Consider the following 17,759-nt stretch of genomic DNA (forward strand, 5'->3'; position numbering starts at 1 on the left):
CACCCGTCGTCTCACACCCTACTAGGCGGTATTGTAAGTAAATAAAAGGACATAAAGTATATATATACTATGTATACTCATTATCAGCGTCAACCATTGAATCGCATCACTCAGTTTCTATGCTAACTAATCTCTCAGATTTGTAGTCTTTAAGGGTATTTCTGTTTGTTAAATTGTTCATTGTTAAAAAAATCATATGGTTTATTTGCGAAAATGTTTTGTTATTCGAACACATCCGCAATTCCGGAAGCCATTTCTCTCGAAGGGTATTTAAGCTTCGACCTGACGACAATAAATGTTCTTTCTTTCTTTTTAATTACATTTACATTTTCAAGGTAGTTGTTGTAGTTGTAGTTGTTGTTGTTGTTGTTGTTGTTGTGGTTGCCAACATCTGTGATCAAAGTTGCCATCAGTGTGCCTTTTACACTCATGTCTGTGTGTGCGGTTTTTGTTAGTTGTCGTGCATTTTGAGAACTTTTTAATTAACTTATTTTCAAGTATATATAAAAAGCTCAACGAGCACTCACGACGCGTGCTGTTGGCCACGCACGTTGGCAACCGCCTCCTCTGCCTGCACCTGCCCCTGCCCCTGCCCCTGCACCTGCCTCTGCACCTGCACCTGCCCCTTGGCACCGCCTCGGTCCTGGCAGCCACTTGGCCAACTTGTCAATCAATTGTCGCTCGCTTTCTTGTTTTGTACACGGCATTGGCCATGAACTTAACTAAATAGCCACAAAAAAAAAAATCATTTATGTATTTGCTTTTACATTTTAGTTTCAAAGCAAATATCGTTTAACAAAAAATCTCTTCTTAGTTCCAATTACGTTAGCCTTATAGCGAGCCTCCATTAGCTTTTGGTGCAATTTATAAGCTTTCAAGCAGCATCAATTTGTTTTTGTGCCGCAAGACAGCTAAAACAGAATTTTATCGAAATGATTTCAGGGCAAATACTGCGCCCATTCTTAGCCACATCTACATCCATCACTGTCAGCCTGTCAGCCAGAGCGTCTGTTCCAGCTAATGAACTCGGACAACAATCACAAACAAACCCCATTGACCCACCTCAACACTGATTCTCTCTGAATGTTCATAAACCATTCCGGCTGTCAAAGGGAACAGTCAAGCATTCGAAGTAGCATTGTTAAATGATGAGGAAAGGTTTCCTAGCTCAAAAACAAAAATAAACAACACAGTGGAAGGGTTGCAATTATGCGTCCTACGGTTCGAGCCGGCTTCCAGCCTTGAGGTTAGATTCGTGCGCCTAAACATTCTTTAACTCGCATTCGGTTCATTTGGATCTCTCAACAAAATTGTCATCAACTGTTGGGGGCCAAAGTAATTTATGGGTCTGAATCATATTAAACGTTTTTCTTTAAACAAAACATATTTTATTTCATTAACTGGTTTGAGGAACAGTTCATTTTGAAAAATATATTGAATATATTCCGGGCCTTAATTGTCCGTGGTTCGTGTCACGGCTAGAACCTTACTCTCGCCTTGAGCAGCTGCTCTTGGACTTGCTTTTTCACATTTATGAAATCACGCAAACTCCTGGGTACTGAATAATGAACAAGTTAATTGAATTTAAGTAAAATACACAAATTCAAATAAGTTGTATAACACAAAAGTTTCAACTAAATGCAAAAAGTGAATAAACAAATGCTTGCCAAGTTTAAGAAAATAAAAGTTTTGCTCTAAGCTGACAGGCAACAAGAACTATTTGCAAAGCATAAAGTCATGCACACACACACGCACACACACACGCACACGCACACACACAGTGTACAAACTGCAATGTTCAAAGTTGAGCCCCAAGTAATATAAAAACTCGTAGATGTAAATGTAAATTCGTAATTGCAGGCTTATGTAATGGGATTTAGAAGTGAATGCAGCAGCTGCTACTTCAGGTATAGGGGTGGGGTGGGGGTGGGGTAGGGGTGGGGTCAGGGGTCATATTTTAGCCAGAAGCAAATCAATAAGTTCAACTTGGGCTGAATGTGTTAACTTGTCGAGAACTGCCTTTGCGACTTGCACTTGCAGTCAAAATTAAAGGCATTTTAATAGCATTTTAATGAAAACCGCAGCGACCCACACACACACACACACACACACACACACACACACACACACTGTACGCAATGACGCACGCGTCGCTGAAGGCACACTGGCCCATAAAAGTATGCAACACAAATCGCCAACACGCCGCACCGTTGCAAAGCTTCGATGTTAGCGATTACGATTGGCATTATAAGGAATGCGGCAGCCACAGCGAGAGCGGCAATTACGTCAGCATTGGCAAGACGAGAGGACGGCAGGACGAGAGGACAACTAGTCTGTGGCCTACTGTTACTGGCAACGCCGACGCACTGTCAAACGACAGCCACGTCCTGGCCGAGGACATTTTGTCAGCCATTTTGTGGGCTGTGACGCCAGTTGACAGCGGCGAAAGTGATGCCCAGAAACGGGGAGAGAGCTGTGAACGCAGATGGAAATTACATATAGAGCATATCTGTGCAGCAACTAACTATAGAGAATGGCATATGCCGAAGTTTAGATACCCTACTAGTGACACGGCTCTTAATTGCTAAGTTGATTTAAGATTCTTTTGATGATCGTCCGTCGAGAACTCGCCAATGCCAAGTTTGGTTAGAATAGCTTAAGAAACCAAATAGAGAGGTCTTCCTCTCCACGTTACACGTTTTATCAGAGCAACAATGTCTGGCTAAAATCTGAATGATTTACTGAAATTCAAAGCTTTGAAGCAAACAAGCAATGTGGTCTTCTGATAGGCGAGAGCGTCTTTCCGGTCAGTTTTCTGGCCAAAACTCACTTAACGCCTTCTCGTGGACTCTACACACGCTAAGCTAGCCACATGCCAAAACTAAATCAAAAGAAATTTAACAGCTAAAGTAAATCTTTAATTGAAAAGCTTTATGCATACTTATAAAACGAAATCACCGTGGGATTGCTGTATATAACATAATTTTTGAGCGCTTTAGACTATAATTTAAACATCATTTCAAACGCATTGCTCATTAAAGTTTCAGTTTTAGTTTGCGGCAAGCTCTTGGGGTCTGCCTGCCTGTCATGGCGGCTTTGATGTGGATCAGGCGTCACGCTCGGCTCTTATTCAAAATGTATTTAAACGCTTAGCTCCACTGTCGCCAAATGGCACCCCTGAGCTTCACGAATGCGTTGGCCCCAGCCGGGACCCAGACCAAGTGTCTGTCCAGCCGCTGCTCGCTATCCACTCTTCAATTCAGCCGACCTCATGCAGAGTTTTCCAAGCGCCTAGTTTTCCAGGTCATCTTGGTGTGTTGGTTGTTGTGCATCTGATTGGCAGCCTGGCCTGGCTTGTCTGCAAATTCATTGTCTGCTCCATTTAAATCTTAAAAAGCTGCAAGCTGTCTTCCGTGCTATGTTTTTTCTATCCACAGTACGTTGCACGTCCAAAGGGAGCTAAAAAGAATACGTAAAAAACTAAAAGGGGTATTGTATAAGCACAAATGCAAGCCAAGAAAAGAAAAGAATTTTTCCTTTAAATCTCTTTTACTTTGGTCATAAGGGGAATAGCGGAAGGGGAACATGTATATAAATGTTGTTCCTTCAATAATGTGGCTTCTAAATTATTTGAATAAAACGGTTATTATATGGGAACACACGCAAGCCAAGAGAAAAAGCACTCTTTTTAGGCATAAGAGGAACATCGGAATGGGAACACGAAACTAAACTTTGTTCTCTCAATAGTTAAATTATGTTATATTATAAAATATATATAAAAAAAGTCATCATAAAAACAAATACAGCCCAAAAGAAAATCGGTCTGCTTTTCACAAAATACTCTAGGGTACAGCGGAATGTGAAAACGAATATAAATGTTATTGCCTATATTATGAAATTGAGATATCATATAAGAACGAATACAAGCCAAAAGAAAATCGGTCTTATTTACGAGAAATGCATACGGGGAACAGCGGAATGGGAACACGAACATAAATATTGTTCCCCTACTAATAAGGCTAATAAGGCTATGCGAATGTTAGGGTATTCCCAAGTCATGTACAGATATTAATAGCCAGCCACAAACAGGCAAGTTTCTTGTTGGCATTTGTATGTTGGGCCTGATTTGCTGTAATGACTAAATTAATGCCCGCAAATAGAACTTAGAATAAGGCCTGTCAAATCTATGATATTTGTTTTGATTGAAATGGCAAACTGCATTTGAATTTGTCAAATTGCCAAATGTGAAATTTCAACGATTTGCAATTCATTTGTCAATTGTTGAGCAATTTGCCACAAACTTTGATGCCGAGCCACCCGCGTCGCATCCTGCCCATCCTAAGGCTGTCGTCAGATTGTTTGCCAAATTGGACTCTCTCTTGTGCACAATTTACACTTAATTAAAGCGAGAGGCGACATTATTCTGGCAATCAACTAGACTCGAACTCATCTCGACGCACAGTTGCTAATTTAATTTCAAAACACTTTCGCCCGTTAAGCATCTATTAGTAGGACATGACCCCGACCCGAACCCCGATCCGGGCCCGGACCCGGACTCAGCCTAGCAGCTCCTGAACTGTTACGTAATTGCTATCGCACCTGAGCGCCAGCCGAGGAAGACGTCAGCCTAATGAGACTCTCACACGTTACCCGCAGTATTTGACTTAGTTATAGCTCATTATTGCAGGGCCCACACACTGGCCCCGCCCACACACTGTGGACTGGCCTCTGATTTCCTTCTGTGGCTGCCTCCGCACTTTCAATTTTTGTGATTATTGAGCTCAAATATTTACCCGGCAGTTCACAAGGGCAGTTAACACAAATATGTGTTAACATAACATTGCAGATTACGGGATCCAAAGACATTTGAAATTAATAAGAATTTTTATTTGTATACTAACTAAAAAGTTTCGTTTGTTTATTTATTTCTAACCAAAGATTAAACAAAATTATGTTTTGGTTTGGTTTAAAGTTCGGTTCACGGTCAAAAAATTATTGTATAGATTAATTAAGTGTGCGGCATAGATTCGGGCAAGCTTTATGCTCACATTTTAGAAACTTTAGCGGTCGATTAAAAATACGACTTGGTTATTAACGAGAAGGAAGGGCCATCTTCGGCTAGCCGAAGACTTAATACCCTTGCAGACCCAACCTTTTCATAATGTTCATATCTACGAAAGCACAGGGAAAAAAGTTAATGCCGAGTATGGTTGAGATGTTTTGAAAAACAAACAACTTTTCCATACAACAACTTAATTTTCGACCGATCGTTCCTATGGCAGCTATATGATAAAGTGGTCCGATCCAAATAGGATTTCGCATATATATGAGGAGCATAGTAAAACAAATAAATGCCGAGTTTGATCAAGATATCTTTATAAACAAAAATGTTTTTCATACAAGAACCTACTTTTCGACAGATCGATCTATGGCAGCTATATGATATAGTGGTTCGATCCAGCTGGTTTTGACATATGAACTGCGTGCAGCAGAAAGAGGGACTATTGCAAAGTTTCATAAAGATAGCTTTAAAACTGAGAAACTAGTTCGCATAGAAACAGACAGACTGACAGACGGACAGCCGGACAGACGGACAGATGGACATGGCTATATCGACTCGGCTTTGATACTGATCATGAATATATACTTTATGGGGTCGGAGATGTCTCCTTCTACGCGTTACACATTTCACGACAAAATTATAATACCCTCTGCAAGTGTATAAAAATTATATTTGTATAAAATGATTTATACCCTTGCAGAGGGCTTTATAATTTTATCATGAAATGTGTAACAACAGACGATGTCCACCTGATCGTCTGTCTTGTTCTTTACGTACTCCTTTCTCAGTTTTAAAGCTATCGTCTTGTTAAACAAAATGAAATCTGTTTTGTTTCCATATGTGTTATACTTAAGCCTAATGCTCATCCTAGCTGAAACACAGGCCAATGAAAATGAGGTATTTATTTGAAGTTTACGTGAAGTGCGGTAAATAATCGTGTTTTTCTTAGTCTTCTGTGGCAACCAGAATAGCAGAGGAAAAATGTGGAGAGCACACCTATAAGGCTGTGAGACCTTTGTTAAAGTATATTCATCAGATGAAGGAGGAAATTGAAAACAATAACAATAAAATTGAAGGCAAAGACAGGGAAATCCAGCAACTGCAGGAAAAGCTGAACCAACGTAATGATTTGGTCATCGAATTTTACAAACAGAGTATCCAAGAGCTAACGAACAACGTTTTATCAATAAAAGAGGAAATGAGTAAACCCAATTCCAATGCCTTGAAAATCCAGGACTATGAAGAGCAGCTGGAGAAACAAAAGAAGTCAATTGATCAACAGGCCCAACAAATATCTGAACTCAAAAACGAAATAAACAATTGTGCCAAGAAACTAAGAACCGACGAAGAGAAGCCTGTTTACGGCGAATGCACCGACTTTGCTGATGCTCCGGGTATTCATAAGATTAGCCCGGATCAAGAAGCTCCCTCCGATGTACTTTGTGATAGTGCGACAGCAGGTCCTGGCTGGACGGTTATCCAGCAGCGAATCAATGGAAAGGAGGATTTCTACAGGAATTGGGCCAATTACCGTGAAGGTTTTGGTTCCTTTGATGGCGACTTCTTCCTCGGTCTCGAGAGGATTCATCGCTTGACGCGCGCCCAACCCCACGAGCTCTACATACATATGGAAGGATTTGTTGGTGACACCAAATACAGAAGATACGATCAATTTGCCATTTCTGGCGAGGAGGACCAATACACCTTGATCACCTTGGGCAAATCTGAGGGCAGTGCAACTGATGATAACTTGGAATACCACAAAGATAGGAAATTCACCACATACGATCGTGACAATGACAATTGGGATTCTGTCAACTGCGCAAGAGACAATAATGGTGGTGGTTGGTGGTACGGTGCTTGTGCAGACAGGTATTGATCGCCACAGCTTTGTCAAAACAATTTATATGCAATTAATTTTTATATTGTTTTTTTTTTAACAATTTAAATGGCAAATACTATGATCATGAGGTGTCCAGAGACGATGCCATATATTGGGGATGGGGCCCCATCTCCTTGAAGACAGTCAAAATGCTCATACGCCCCAAAAGCAATGGAAAATAAAATCAAAAACTAATATGTATACCATTTATTGTAGAAGAGCTTAAATTGTCTTAAAATGTACTCGCAACTAAAATCCACAACAGAAAGGAACACAAATATTAAATTCGACGCATATCAAACAAATTAAAATGAATTAGAGTTCGATATTATAACAAACTCCATTATTTACTTCTGTATAAAGCTGGATGCAAACAAACTGTTTGTCCTGATTGACTTATTGACTGACTGATTGGTGATCAACGTACAGCCCAAAACGTAAGAGTTAGCAAGTTGAAATTTTCACTGTAGTTACCTTATGTAACCATCCGATCGGCCTCAAACTCATTTTCAAAGATCTTTGTTCAAATTCATTTGAGGGATGTTTCGTACTTTTTGAAAAATCCATTCCTCCTTGGTTGAAATTTGGGTCAACCGCCAATTTACCACTGTTGCGGGTGGAATTTCCCAAATCGCTTAAACACGTATTCATTATATTCTTATGTAGAACTTTGAAAATAAGTTTGAAGCAAATCGGAAGCCGGAAACCGGGGAAGCTTTGATTTTCGGAAAATGTAAAATGATTTCTCCATATAGATCCTTAAATTTCATCCGAATTTCAGCGCGAAACGTGACCCACCAAATCTTTGATCCCCATTCGCAACAAGAAGGAATACATTTTTTGGAAATGTGTGAAACACCCCTCAAATGAATTTGAACAAAGACCTCTGAGAAGTAGTTTGGGGCAATGAAATCTTCAGTAAACTATACCTAAAGATATTCTGCAGCGGGCACCATATAAAGAAGAAACTATTAAAAAAATGTGCAAGCCTTGAAAGGGATTTAGGTGCACGATGAAATTGTATAAAGAATAAGTAATTTTATCTGGCTTTTTCGCAACGTACATACCCGTTTTATATGCGTACAGGGTATAAAAACAGCTGTCAAAATGCGGAAAGCAAAATTGATGTCCAAAACGAGCTTTGGGCCGAGCGTTTGGCATTATACTTCTGAGTGCGGCTTTATTTTGTCATATTAGTAATTGAGAGGGCAACAATTTATGTTAAAGTCGACTAAGTTCGACTATAAGATACCCTGCAAGCAGGTCTATAATAAATAAAAGTTAGATAAGTTAACAAATCTTTTGAGAAATAAATTTCCATTTACCAGATATTTCTCTTCCAGGCATTACCTATTTAAAGAAATTATTTCTAAGCTTCTGGGGATTTTAGTGAACATTCTTTTTTTTTAGTGTATGAACCAACGTCAACACACACGCACGCACACACAGATAGCCGCACACATGTATTTGTTAGCATACATATATGTATTTGATCACAATGCTTCGTATTCGCTTGACAGTTTGACATCTTCGGCGCCTAAAAGTAGATAAGAGGCAATGCTTTGAGTAAATGGCATAAAAAACTCACAAATCCAATTGGAAGCCTGTCGCACACACACACACACACACGCACACTCACACAAATGTCGTTAGTTGTTATGGCAAATGTATCTCTCAGGCAAAGCCAAGTTACAAATTGTTAGCTTAGCATACAGCTCTTGAGTGTGCGTGCGTGTGTGCGTGTGTGTGTGTGTGTGTGTAATAACACTATTTCTGGGTATTTGTAATTTGTGAACATGCACAAATTTCCATTTACATATCAAGTAGCTCCTTACAGTTTCCAAGAAATAAATTCGATTTACGCATTGAATTTAAATTATTTCCAAAACTTGTCGAAGATTCCATTTGTTTTACGGCACGTCAACAGAAATTTCGTGTTTATTTTATTTGGTTATTTTTCTATGGTAAGCAAAGTTAAAAACCAGTTAGAGTGTTAAAGTCGGGAGTGCCCGACCAGGAGATACCCCAAACCCAGCCCCAAGCTGCATTTATTAACATTCTAGCTAACTTCTACTTATATATACATACGTAAAGAAAGAAATAAACACATATATATACACACACTTAATTTATGCTGCAGCTGTGCTTCTTCTTCCCTTTGCCCTAAACTATGCAATCTTGATTAACTTCAAAGATTACAATCCGATCATTATCCGTTTCTCAGATCACACAAGTGATTATATACCAAAGCAGAGGGGAAGGTATCAAAAAGTAGAATATGTTTTCTCAGTATACAAGAACCTGCATACAATGTAATTCTACATATACATACACAAAATTCGACATGCAGTTGAGCTTCTTTTCCCCTATGCCCTATGCCCTAGGCCCTAGGCCCTATTTCCTAGATTATGTTTGGGAAATGCAGTCTTGATTTACTTCGGAGCTTATAATCCGATCTTTGTCTACTCCGAGCGCAAGACTCTATTTTTAATCATGCGATTCTTTCCAAGTTTGTTGCATCTAACTTTTGAAAAGTTGGAGTTATGATTCTGAATTATAATGTAAGGAACGAAGTTTTATGTAATTTTGTAAGCCAGTGTAAGCGATGAAATGAATCTCATCTAAAGCTGTCACCACCAGTATTTAGTATATAAATCCTATTTATATAGCTGCCACTTTTTTTTTAATAATCTGAGATTCTCTAGAATATACTGTGTGCCATTAAATATAATTGAACATAATACTGAGATTTGTTTTAGTCACTTGATAGTTGACATTTGCGGTGATGAGCAAATGTACATAATGTTGATTATGACGTTCTTCTATATATGTATATAAATTGTATTACTATCAGTAAGAAATGCATACTTACTATGTACAACATATATGTATATGTATTATACAGAAAAAGATTATCAATAGGTTTTCACGCTCTTTCTCCTTTCCTGCTCACTCTCTCCCTCTCCGAACTGAAATCCGATTCGAACAATCATGAAAATATCTCACACTTTTCACAATTGCCACATCACTGAATACCGATCCACAGCTCGAACTTACATTGACCCCCGTTCCGCCCCGCTCAGTTTGTTGTTGCTTTTCGTTGCAATTTCAGAATTTGTGATCGCAAAAACGAGTAAACCAGCGTATTCGAGGTGCCCCAACTACCCGTTAGTGTCGGTCACAAACCGAAACTGCAACATACACAGGATGCGGCACTGGGATTCACTGCGAGTACACATTGACTATATACTTATAACTCTTAGATTTCGATCGATGCGTCTCGATCTGCGGCTGATAATGAAATGAATTTCAGCTGCGATTACGGCCGCGATAAATACGCGCAAATCGGAGAGAAATCTGTCGCGCTTTAAGGCTTCTAATGCGAATGCAATATGATTTCGTTTGAAGCTATAAATGTAATTCAATCGATGCTGCTTTAAATCTATCTCTCTTCTCAAGTCTCCCAATCTCTCTCTCTCTCTCTCTCTCTCATTCTATCACTCTCTTTCTCTGTTGCTCTCTGTCTCGGTCGCTGTGGTCTATTGGTTTTGGCGTTTAATCGCCGTCGTCAGCTCAATCTAATGCAATTGTAGCATTGCATCTGTATCTGTATCTCTAACTGTATCTGTATCTGTGTCTCGTAGCTGCATCTGTATCTGTAGCTGCTTGTCTGTCTCTGTCCCTTGTGGCATTTCGTCATGTATGCATGAAAAGCTCAGCATTCATTTAAATACTTCAACACATCTCACATGATTGCGGGCCTTTGTTATTGACTGATTTAGCATTTATTTATTTTTATTTATTTTTTTTTTTTTGCGGTTTTTAACTTTGAAGTCTCCCACTTTTGCAGGCCGCGTTGGCCACAATTGCGGCTGCTACCAATTGATGCCAATGGATACAATTACAGTTAAGAGGCCAACAAATCCCAAGAACTGCAGAGAAAAAAAAACATTATTTGACCCAGAACTGAACATTACTTCTTGAGAATTTCAGCACATTTTATTATTTCTTGAAGCTCACTTTTCTCTGTCAAGTGTTACATTTATTTAATATAATTTTCATTAAAATATCTAGTTAGTTATAATTTCAAATTCCATTAAGTAGCTACTCAACTTGGCAAGAACTTGTTGAGGTTCGGAAGCTGCTTCTAATGGGTAGATATCATATGCTATGGCTAGATATAATAAGATCAGCTTAAGTTGCGAATGCTTTGAGGTTAAGTTTTCCTAAAAGTTCATGATTAAGAATTCAGCCGTATTTCGGCTGGTATTTGGGCAATTGGTTATGTTTTAGGTCTCAGTTGAGCTCAAAAACATTTTGCAACCTTGGTTAATAAGGTCATATTTATTATAAATTTGCATCTGTTCTTAAGTTTTCCACACAGGCTTTGCACACAGTCTTTTATTCACGAATGTCGGATAGCCGCTTCTGAGTATTCATATTCATATTGTAATTTAAATCGTTTTTGCATACGTGCACCTTGTGGTTTTTTGGCCAGAAGCCAAACAAACGATGCACTTTTCCACATAGAGGCGAGTAGCTCGAATCCGTGTCTGGTATCTGGTATCTGGCAAAGTGGGGCACAGTTTATCAGAGACTCGTGTATGCCCCCAGTTGCTGTTAGTTGGAAATGTCGAGTGAAAAGCCGCTTAGTTGCTTTGGCGGGCTGCATTTTTTTGACTTCATCTTGCTTCATCATGCTATGGAAATTCTTGCATTCCTCGGCGCTCCTTGAAAGTTGCCTGCCCACCTCTCCGTCCTTTATGTTTTATGCTTATCTCTGTTTATGCAGCCACCGCGCCTGCAAACGGAGGCACGTGGCCAATTCCACGGCAGACTTGAATCCGCCGCCGCCGCCGCCGCCGCTGCCGTGTTCCCATTAGCAAAGTCGCCTTTGTGCGACTCGCTCGCTTAAGCCGCTTTAGAACGGTAATTGTAGCCGTCGCTTGTACACCCTACCCGTAACCCGTAACTCGTAACCCGTAACCCGTAGCCCGTAAGCCGTAACCCACACAGCCCGCAACCCGTTGCCATTTATCTGTTACCAGACAACCCTTTAATATGCTCATTTGCTTACGAAAAGCCAAAGAACTCGCAAAGTCGTGAGCTTAATCCGAAAACCTGAGCGAGTCGAGTTCACATGTCGAGATCCCTTACTCTATGCAGAAAGGGTATTGCAAATGCTAAACAATTGCCTCGCAAACTTTTTTAACCTGCTTTGACTTCTTTTATTTTCTCAATTTGTGAGAGTATTTCTGAATGAAGCTGAATAATCCTTAGATCTTAACAAAAACTATATAAATGCGGAACTTTAAATTCTACCAATCTTCTTTTGAAGTGTTTTTCTTTTAAATTTGAAAAAAAGAGGTAGCTCCAAAATAGAATTTTTTTCTAAGTAGAGCTTCTAAAATTCGTATCTCCTTTGACTAGACTCTTGTTTTATATTTTACATTTTGGAAAGCTTTTTTATAAAGATTATTCTCGCAAAACTAAAAAAAAATCTATATTAATAGAGAAGTTTACATTTTTCTAATCTAACTTGACTAGAATCTTCTTTAATTTCCAAAATTCTATTTTTTTGATAAAAATTAACCTGACATAATGCTGAAAGCTTAACAAAAAAAAACTTTTAAAATTCAATTAACATTCAATAGGAAAAATAAAGTTTCCGCCGTCAGTTTTGCAGTAACAAATGCGAGTTCAAATAAAGACTTTAACTTATTTGTAACTAACATATAGAATGTACCGCAAACAGCTACAAAGAACAGAATGTCCACTGTTGCAACTCAAATAGCAGAGAAGACACAAAATGTGGCACATGAAATGTGGCACAAAACTGAAGATGACGCAACTAGAACAAAGTTGTCATTGTCAGCCGCTGGCCAGCGGGCCAGGTCCATAATTCAAAACATTCAGAACAAAAACCATAAGACGAAGCTACTCTCTAGCTATCTGTGAGATAGTTCCATGACTTCTGAGATACTTTTTAGAGTGGAGCAGCTGGGCACTAATTGAAGCTGGCAAAACTGAATCTATGCAAATGCTTTTAGTCAACACATTCTCACACATTCCGTGCGAGAATGGCCACAAAATTCAATTATTGTTCAGATTCAATTAGCTTCGCCCATACACACACTTGGCCAAAAGCACTTCAAATGCACGTGCTATGAGCATACGTTCATTTCATTAACTTTGGGTTCATAAATGTGCACTCAATAAATGCAGATGTGCTCTGTGCAAAAGGTAACAAGAACGATTTTATAAACTTACGCCAAGTTACTTACAAATATTTAGTGAAAACTCGTTTTAAATGCCTTAATCGAAATGCTTTCCAGCTCATAATACAATTGGTGCAAAAGTATATGTACTTGTAACTATATATCTCTCTATATAAAGCTGTTTGTCCTGACTGACTGACTGACTGATTTTCACTGTAGTTACCTTATGTGATGTAGGTGCACGTTAACACGGGGTTTCGGCAAATTCCACCCGCAAGTGTGGAAAAATCGCGAAAACGTTTGTATGCAACTTTTTTGTTTAGCATCCGATCGGGCTCAAATTTATTTTCAAAGGTCTTTGTTCAAATTCATTTGAGGGGCGTTGCGCACTTCTTTGAAAATCCATCCCTCATTAGTGTAAATGGGGGTCAAAGATTTGGTAGTCGACATTTCGCCCTCAAATTCATTTCCAAGGATGTACATACAAAATCATTTGTATTTTTCGGATTTCACAATTTTCGTAAAATCGAAACTCATTTTTTTCAAGCTCTACACAAGAATATAATGAATACGTGTTTCAACGATTTGGGAAATTCCACTCGCAGCAGTGGTAAATTGGCGGAAAACGTTTGCATGAAAGTTGTTTGTTAACCGTCCGATCAGTTGCAAAATCAGCTTTTTGATTGATTTTAAACCATACGTGTCACGGGCAAGGCCGGGTTATACCCGCTAGTATATATATACATATATATATATATTTTTAACTTTTGGAAAATTTCTATATTATTTTATTTTAGTATATTATATGTGTGAACATTATTCAAACATTTTTGTAGCTCTGTCAAAGCAAACAATATTTGCCTTCTTTGATAATGCAAAATGAGCTGAATATTCAGGTTGAACGAGACGACTTAAGACAATTCCTTTTGGCTTGCAGCCAGGTTATAAGCCAATTTAAGCTGTTGCCAGGTGTTCTTTTTAATGCTTTGTATAATACCTTTGGCTGTGGCTATGGGTCAATCCGTCGTAAAGCTCTTTAAATATTTGCAAAATGTTTCAGCTATAAAGAAGTAATTTCCCTTTGAATCTCAGGCTGCATAAACTATGCAAGGGTCTTAGCCAATGCAGCTGAAGCATGCGGCTGAGGCCAGCTAAACCCCCTCCAAAGACCAAGTGGAGCAACTGCAGCAACTGATGCGTCGCATGTGCTGCAGTATTTGTTGTTCCTGCTGCTGCTGCTGCTTCGTAAACTTTGCGCCCCAGTTGCCACTTAAAGTTAATGTAAACTTATCTTGACTTGTTTGCTTGCAGTGCACTCCTTGCCGCATCTAACGGTGCTCAGCCTCTCCGGCTGCAGCAAACTTACCGACGATGGCGTCGAGCTGATTGCCGAGAATCTGCAAAAATTGCGCGCCCTGGACCTGTCCTGGTGTCCCCGCATAACGGACGCCTCGCTCGAGTATATCGCCTGTGATCTGAACCAACTGGAGGAATTGACATTGGATAGGTGAGTTGCCCGCCCGCCCCACACTCACGCCTGCCTCTGCACAATTACCTCTAGACAACTAGTCCCCCCCCCCCTCCCCCTTCCTAGGGCACTGCTCGTAATTATTCATGAGTTAAATTCAATTTCCGCACTCGCTTTCCCCCCCATCCAGGAACTGCACGAGCTGCCAGTGCAGGTCGAAGCAGCTTCCATGCTTCCAACTTTATTATTTTTGCCATTTTTTAGAGTGTATAACTTGCGTAATAATCTTATGCCAGTTCGATATTCTAAATTGAACTGTAAGTTTTCTTTAAATTCAGATTGTAAGAACAGCCGAACATAAAAATGGATTTTTTAAAAATGGTTTTGTTGGCTTTGCAGCCTGGATTTAAAGAACTGTTGAAAACGAAACAGCAATTAATGCCTCTGTATTTGTCACTTTTAGGTGCGTCCATATAACGGACATCGGAGTTGGATACATATCCACGATGCTATCGCTGACCGCCCTCTTCTTGCGCTGGTGCTCCCAGGTGCGTGATTTCGGGCTGCAACACCTGTGCTCCATGCGCAATCTGCAGGTCCTATCGCTGGCTGGCTGCCCGCTGCTGACGTCATCCGGCTTGTCCAGCCTCATCCAGTTGCGTCATCTGCAGGAGCTGGAGCTGACCAATTGTCCTGGCGCCTCGCACGAGCTTTTCGATTATTTGAAAGAGCATCTGCCACGCTGCTTGATAATCGAATAATTGATGCATTACTTTATTTGAATGTGAATGTGAATGTGAATGAAACTGATTTTCTTTAGATTCAGTTATATGAGTTTTTATTAAGATGCTATTTTCTATGCTATAATAATTTTTTTTAGATTGTGATTTTTAGTCATGAAGTTCCTTTTGTGCTATAAAAACTATGAACCCTTATGGTTTTACAATTATTTTTTGTTTCTTATGATTTTTACTGTGATTTTAAATGGAACTCTATACACATATATATTAAGTTGGGAGCTGTTTAAGAAAGCTATACAATAAAAGACCCCAAATGATATTTATTTACATACAGTACAATACCGAGATGACGTCTAATATTAACAATTATTTATATTTATAACTATTATTATTATTGTAGTCTTTTAAATCAAGTTTAAATTAACCTCACTGTAATTAACCATAAAAGATTGTGCAAACAAAGAAACAATTTCTATAGATATATGTGCATACATATATACTTGATATATGTATGTAAATGTAAATTAACTCTAAACATTGCGCCTAAAAGACAAACAAACAAAAAAAACAAACGTATGCAGCATGCAAGCAAAATCAAAAAATATGCAATTTATTGTTCAAAGTAACATACTTTCAAAAAAAAAACTGAAATGAATATTTATAGGCAAAGTTGCCAACCAGCTTTATACTTAGCTCACCTTTGCGCAGCCCCGAACACAACAACTTTTTATCAATTGTAACATACAATAACTATGCTAGAAATGAACCCGCATTCCCCTACCTCCTACCCCTCTTCAAAACAAACGAAAGTCAATAAAAATAGCGTATTCCAGTTTTAGAATTAGACGATTTAGAGAAATGTGCACGCTAAACTAATGGAAAACAATATTTTCAAACTAAATCGCATACAATTTGGGGGAACTACGTTTGAAAATGATCAAGTGAAAGAGATTTAATTGTATATTCTGAAGTCCCTGTGCCGCCCTTACTAGTACTAGTACTAAGTCGCCAACGACAAAGAGCTAAACATAAACTATAATAAATTAATAAATATATGGATAACTACCTTATGTGAAAAAGATGCGCTACCAAAACATTTGTTTAAATGAGGAATGTAAGGATTGTAGTTTGGAAAAAAAAACCAAATTTAAACAATATTTAAAACAAACAACAAATTTTAAAAAAACAAATATATGAGAAAATAAACTAAAGCATATTTGAAATTCTCTTGATTCATTTGTAAGAAGTTTCAACTTTTTTTAAATTATTTTCTAAATTCCTTAACAGCTAAGTTCTTATTAATATTCATAAAAAAAACAAATAAGCTTAGTGACATTTGCTTTTAAAAAAGCTATCCACTCCTTTGTCATTCCTCGCAGGCGCCCTCCCCATCGTCGTCATTATCATATTCTGTATTATCTTCGCCATCTTCACCGTCCTGCTCTTCCTCTTTGCCTTGCTGATCCCACCAGGAGAGCACGCCCAGCCCAGACTCGTTAATGGCGCCCTGAAAAAACAATAACATATAGTACACGACTGTGCACAGTGTTTGGGATCTGGACTGACGATTATCTTGTAGGGTGTCTTCACTTCCTGTGCCGCAGCGGTGGCGGCTGCTGCCGCTGCTGAAGTGCTAGCATTTTGGGACGCTTGACCCTCCGCTTTGGGTGGGCCAATGGGGGATGTTTCCTCGAATATCTCGCGGGAAACACGGAACTTAATTGGCTCGCCAACGTCCATGAAGAGATCATGTTTACCGCCATCATCCAACGGATACTCCCAGACCCAGGCCTGTTCCGCCTCATCAAAACGCGACGGATGCTGCAGAGCCGCATGTGGAATAAGTATATCATCGAAGAAGCCCAGCGTCACGTTCACTCCCTCGCGGCAACAGCTGCGTATTTTTCCGGTAATAACAGTTCCCACCATGGGCCGGAACACCACATAGCGAAACAGCACCTCTGTGTGTGAAGCGCCGTCTCCGGGCAGAATAATCGAGTCCTTCAGTGAGACGATCTCCTTGAGTGCTATGCACAAGCCAACGTTCAGCAACACCTGTCAAAGGCGCAGCACAAGTTACTCAATAGATGTATTCCGAAATCGTTCAAATTACCTTATTAGCCAGTTTCCTGTCAATTTCGTCACGCACCGCATCCACAAGCTTCAAATTAAAGTGGTCGGGCGCAATGCGTACGTTGTCTTTAAGTTCTGCCAGTACAAACATGTTTAATAACCATCTACTTCTTCTTAACTAACTTGGTCTTATATTGATGGGCGCGAACTATATAAATATTATTAGCCGGCGCGATTATTTTATTGTAGCCTCATTGTTTCACAGCTGTTATGTTATTAACATCTAGAGGTAACAGAGTCACAATGGAGCCATAAC

The 17,759-nt window shown here is 39.3% G+C and overlaps 3 protein-coding genes and 1 long non-coding RNA gene across 6 annotated transcripts in view; 2 read left to right on the forward strand and 2 right to left on the reverse strand.

Annotated features, from left to right (window-relative positions):
- Positions 1-16,593, forward strand: part of LOC135437496 (F-box/LRR-repeat protein 16) — a 44,085-nt gene extending 27,492 nt beyond the window's left edge. For all 3 annotated transcript variants that reach the window (XM_064695439.1, XM_064695440.1, XM_064695438.1), the window contains 2 exons: positions 14,474-14,669; positions 15,094-16,593. In XM_064695439.1, the coding sequence (XP_064551509.1) occupies positions 14,474-14,669; positions 15,094-15,391 (494 nt within the window). In that variant the 3' untranslated portion in view covers positions 15,392-16,593. The remainder of the gene's footprint in view (positions 1-14,473; positions 14,670-15,093) is intronic.
- LOC135437509 (fibrinogen-like protein A) lies at positions 5,875-7,192 on the forward strand. The gene is made up of 3 exons (XM_064695467.1): positions 5,875-5,959; positions 6,012-6,934; positions 7,003-7,192. The coding sequence occupies exons 1-3, from the start codon at positions 5,879-5,881 to the stop codon at positions 7,124-7,126; spliced, it is 1,128 nt and encodes a 375-aa protein (XP_064551537.1). The 5' UTR covers positions 5,875-5,878; the 3' UTR covers positions 7,127-7,192.
- Positions 7,222-10,015, reverse strand: LOC135437534 (uncharacterized). The gene is made up of 3 exons (XR_010437706.1): positions 9,817-10,015; positions 8,270-8,481; positions 7,222-8,209 (listed from the first exon to the last, which is right to left on the reverse strand). It is a non-coding gene; the product is annotated as an uncharacterized LOC135437534 (long non-coding RNA).
- Positions 16,587-17,719, reverse strand: Polr3H (RNA polymerase III subunit H). Its single transcript, XM_064695480.1, has 3 exons — positions 17,484-17,719; positions 16,937-17,425; positions 16,587-16,877 (listed from the first exon to the last, which is right to left on the reverse strand). The coding sequence occupies exons 1-3, from the start codon at positions 17,592-17,594 to the stop codon at positions 16,737-16,739; spliced, it is 741 nt and encodes a 246-aa protein (XP_064551550.1). The 5' UTR covers positions 17,595-17,719; the 3' UTR covers positions 16,587-16,736.
- Positions 17,720-17,759: the final 40 nt, after the last annotated feature.

Source organism: Drosophila montana, unplaced genomic scaffold (genome assembly GCF_035044405.1).
Source record: "Drosophila montana isolate Dmon_TW-CO22-7 unplaced genomic scaffold, ASM3504440v1 contig_3829_1, whole genome shotgun sequence".
Taxonomy (NCBI): domain Eukaryota; kingdom Metazoa; phylum Arthropoda; class Insecta; order Diptera; family Drosophilidae; genus Drosophila; species Drosophila montana.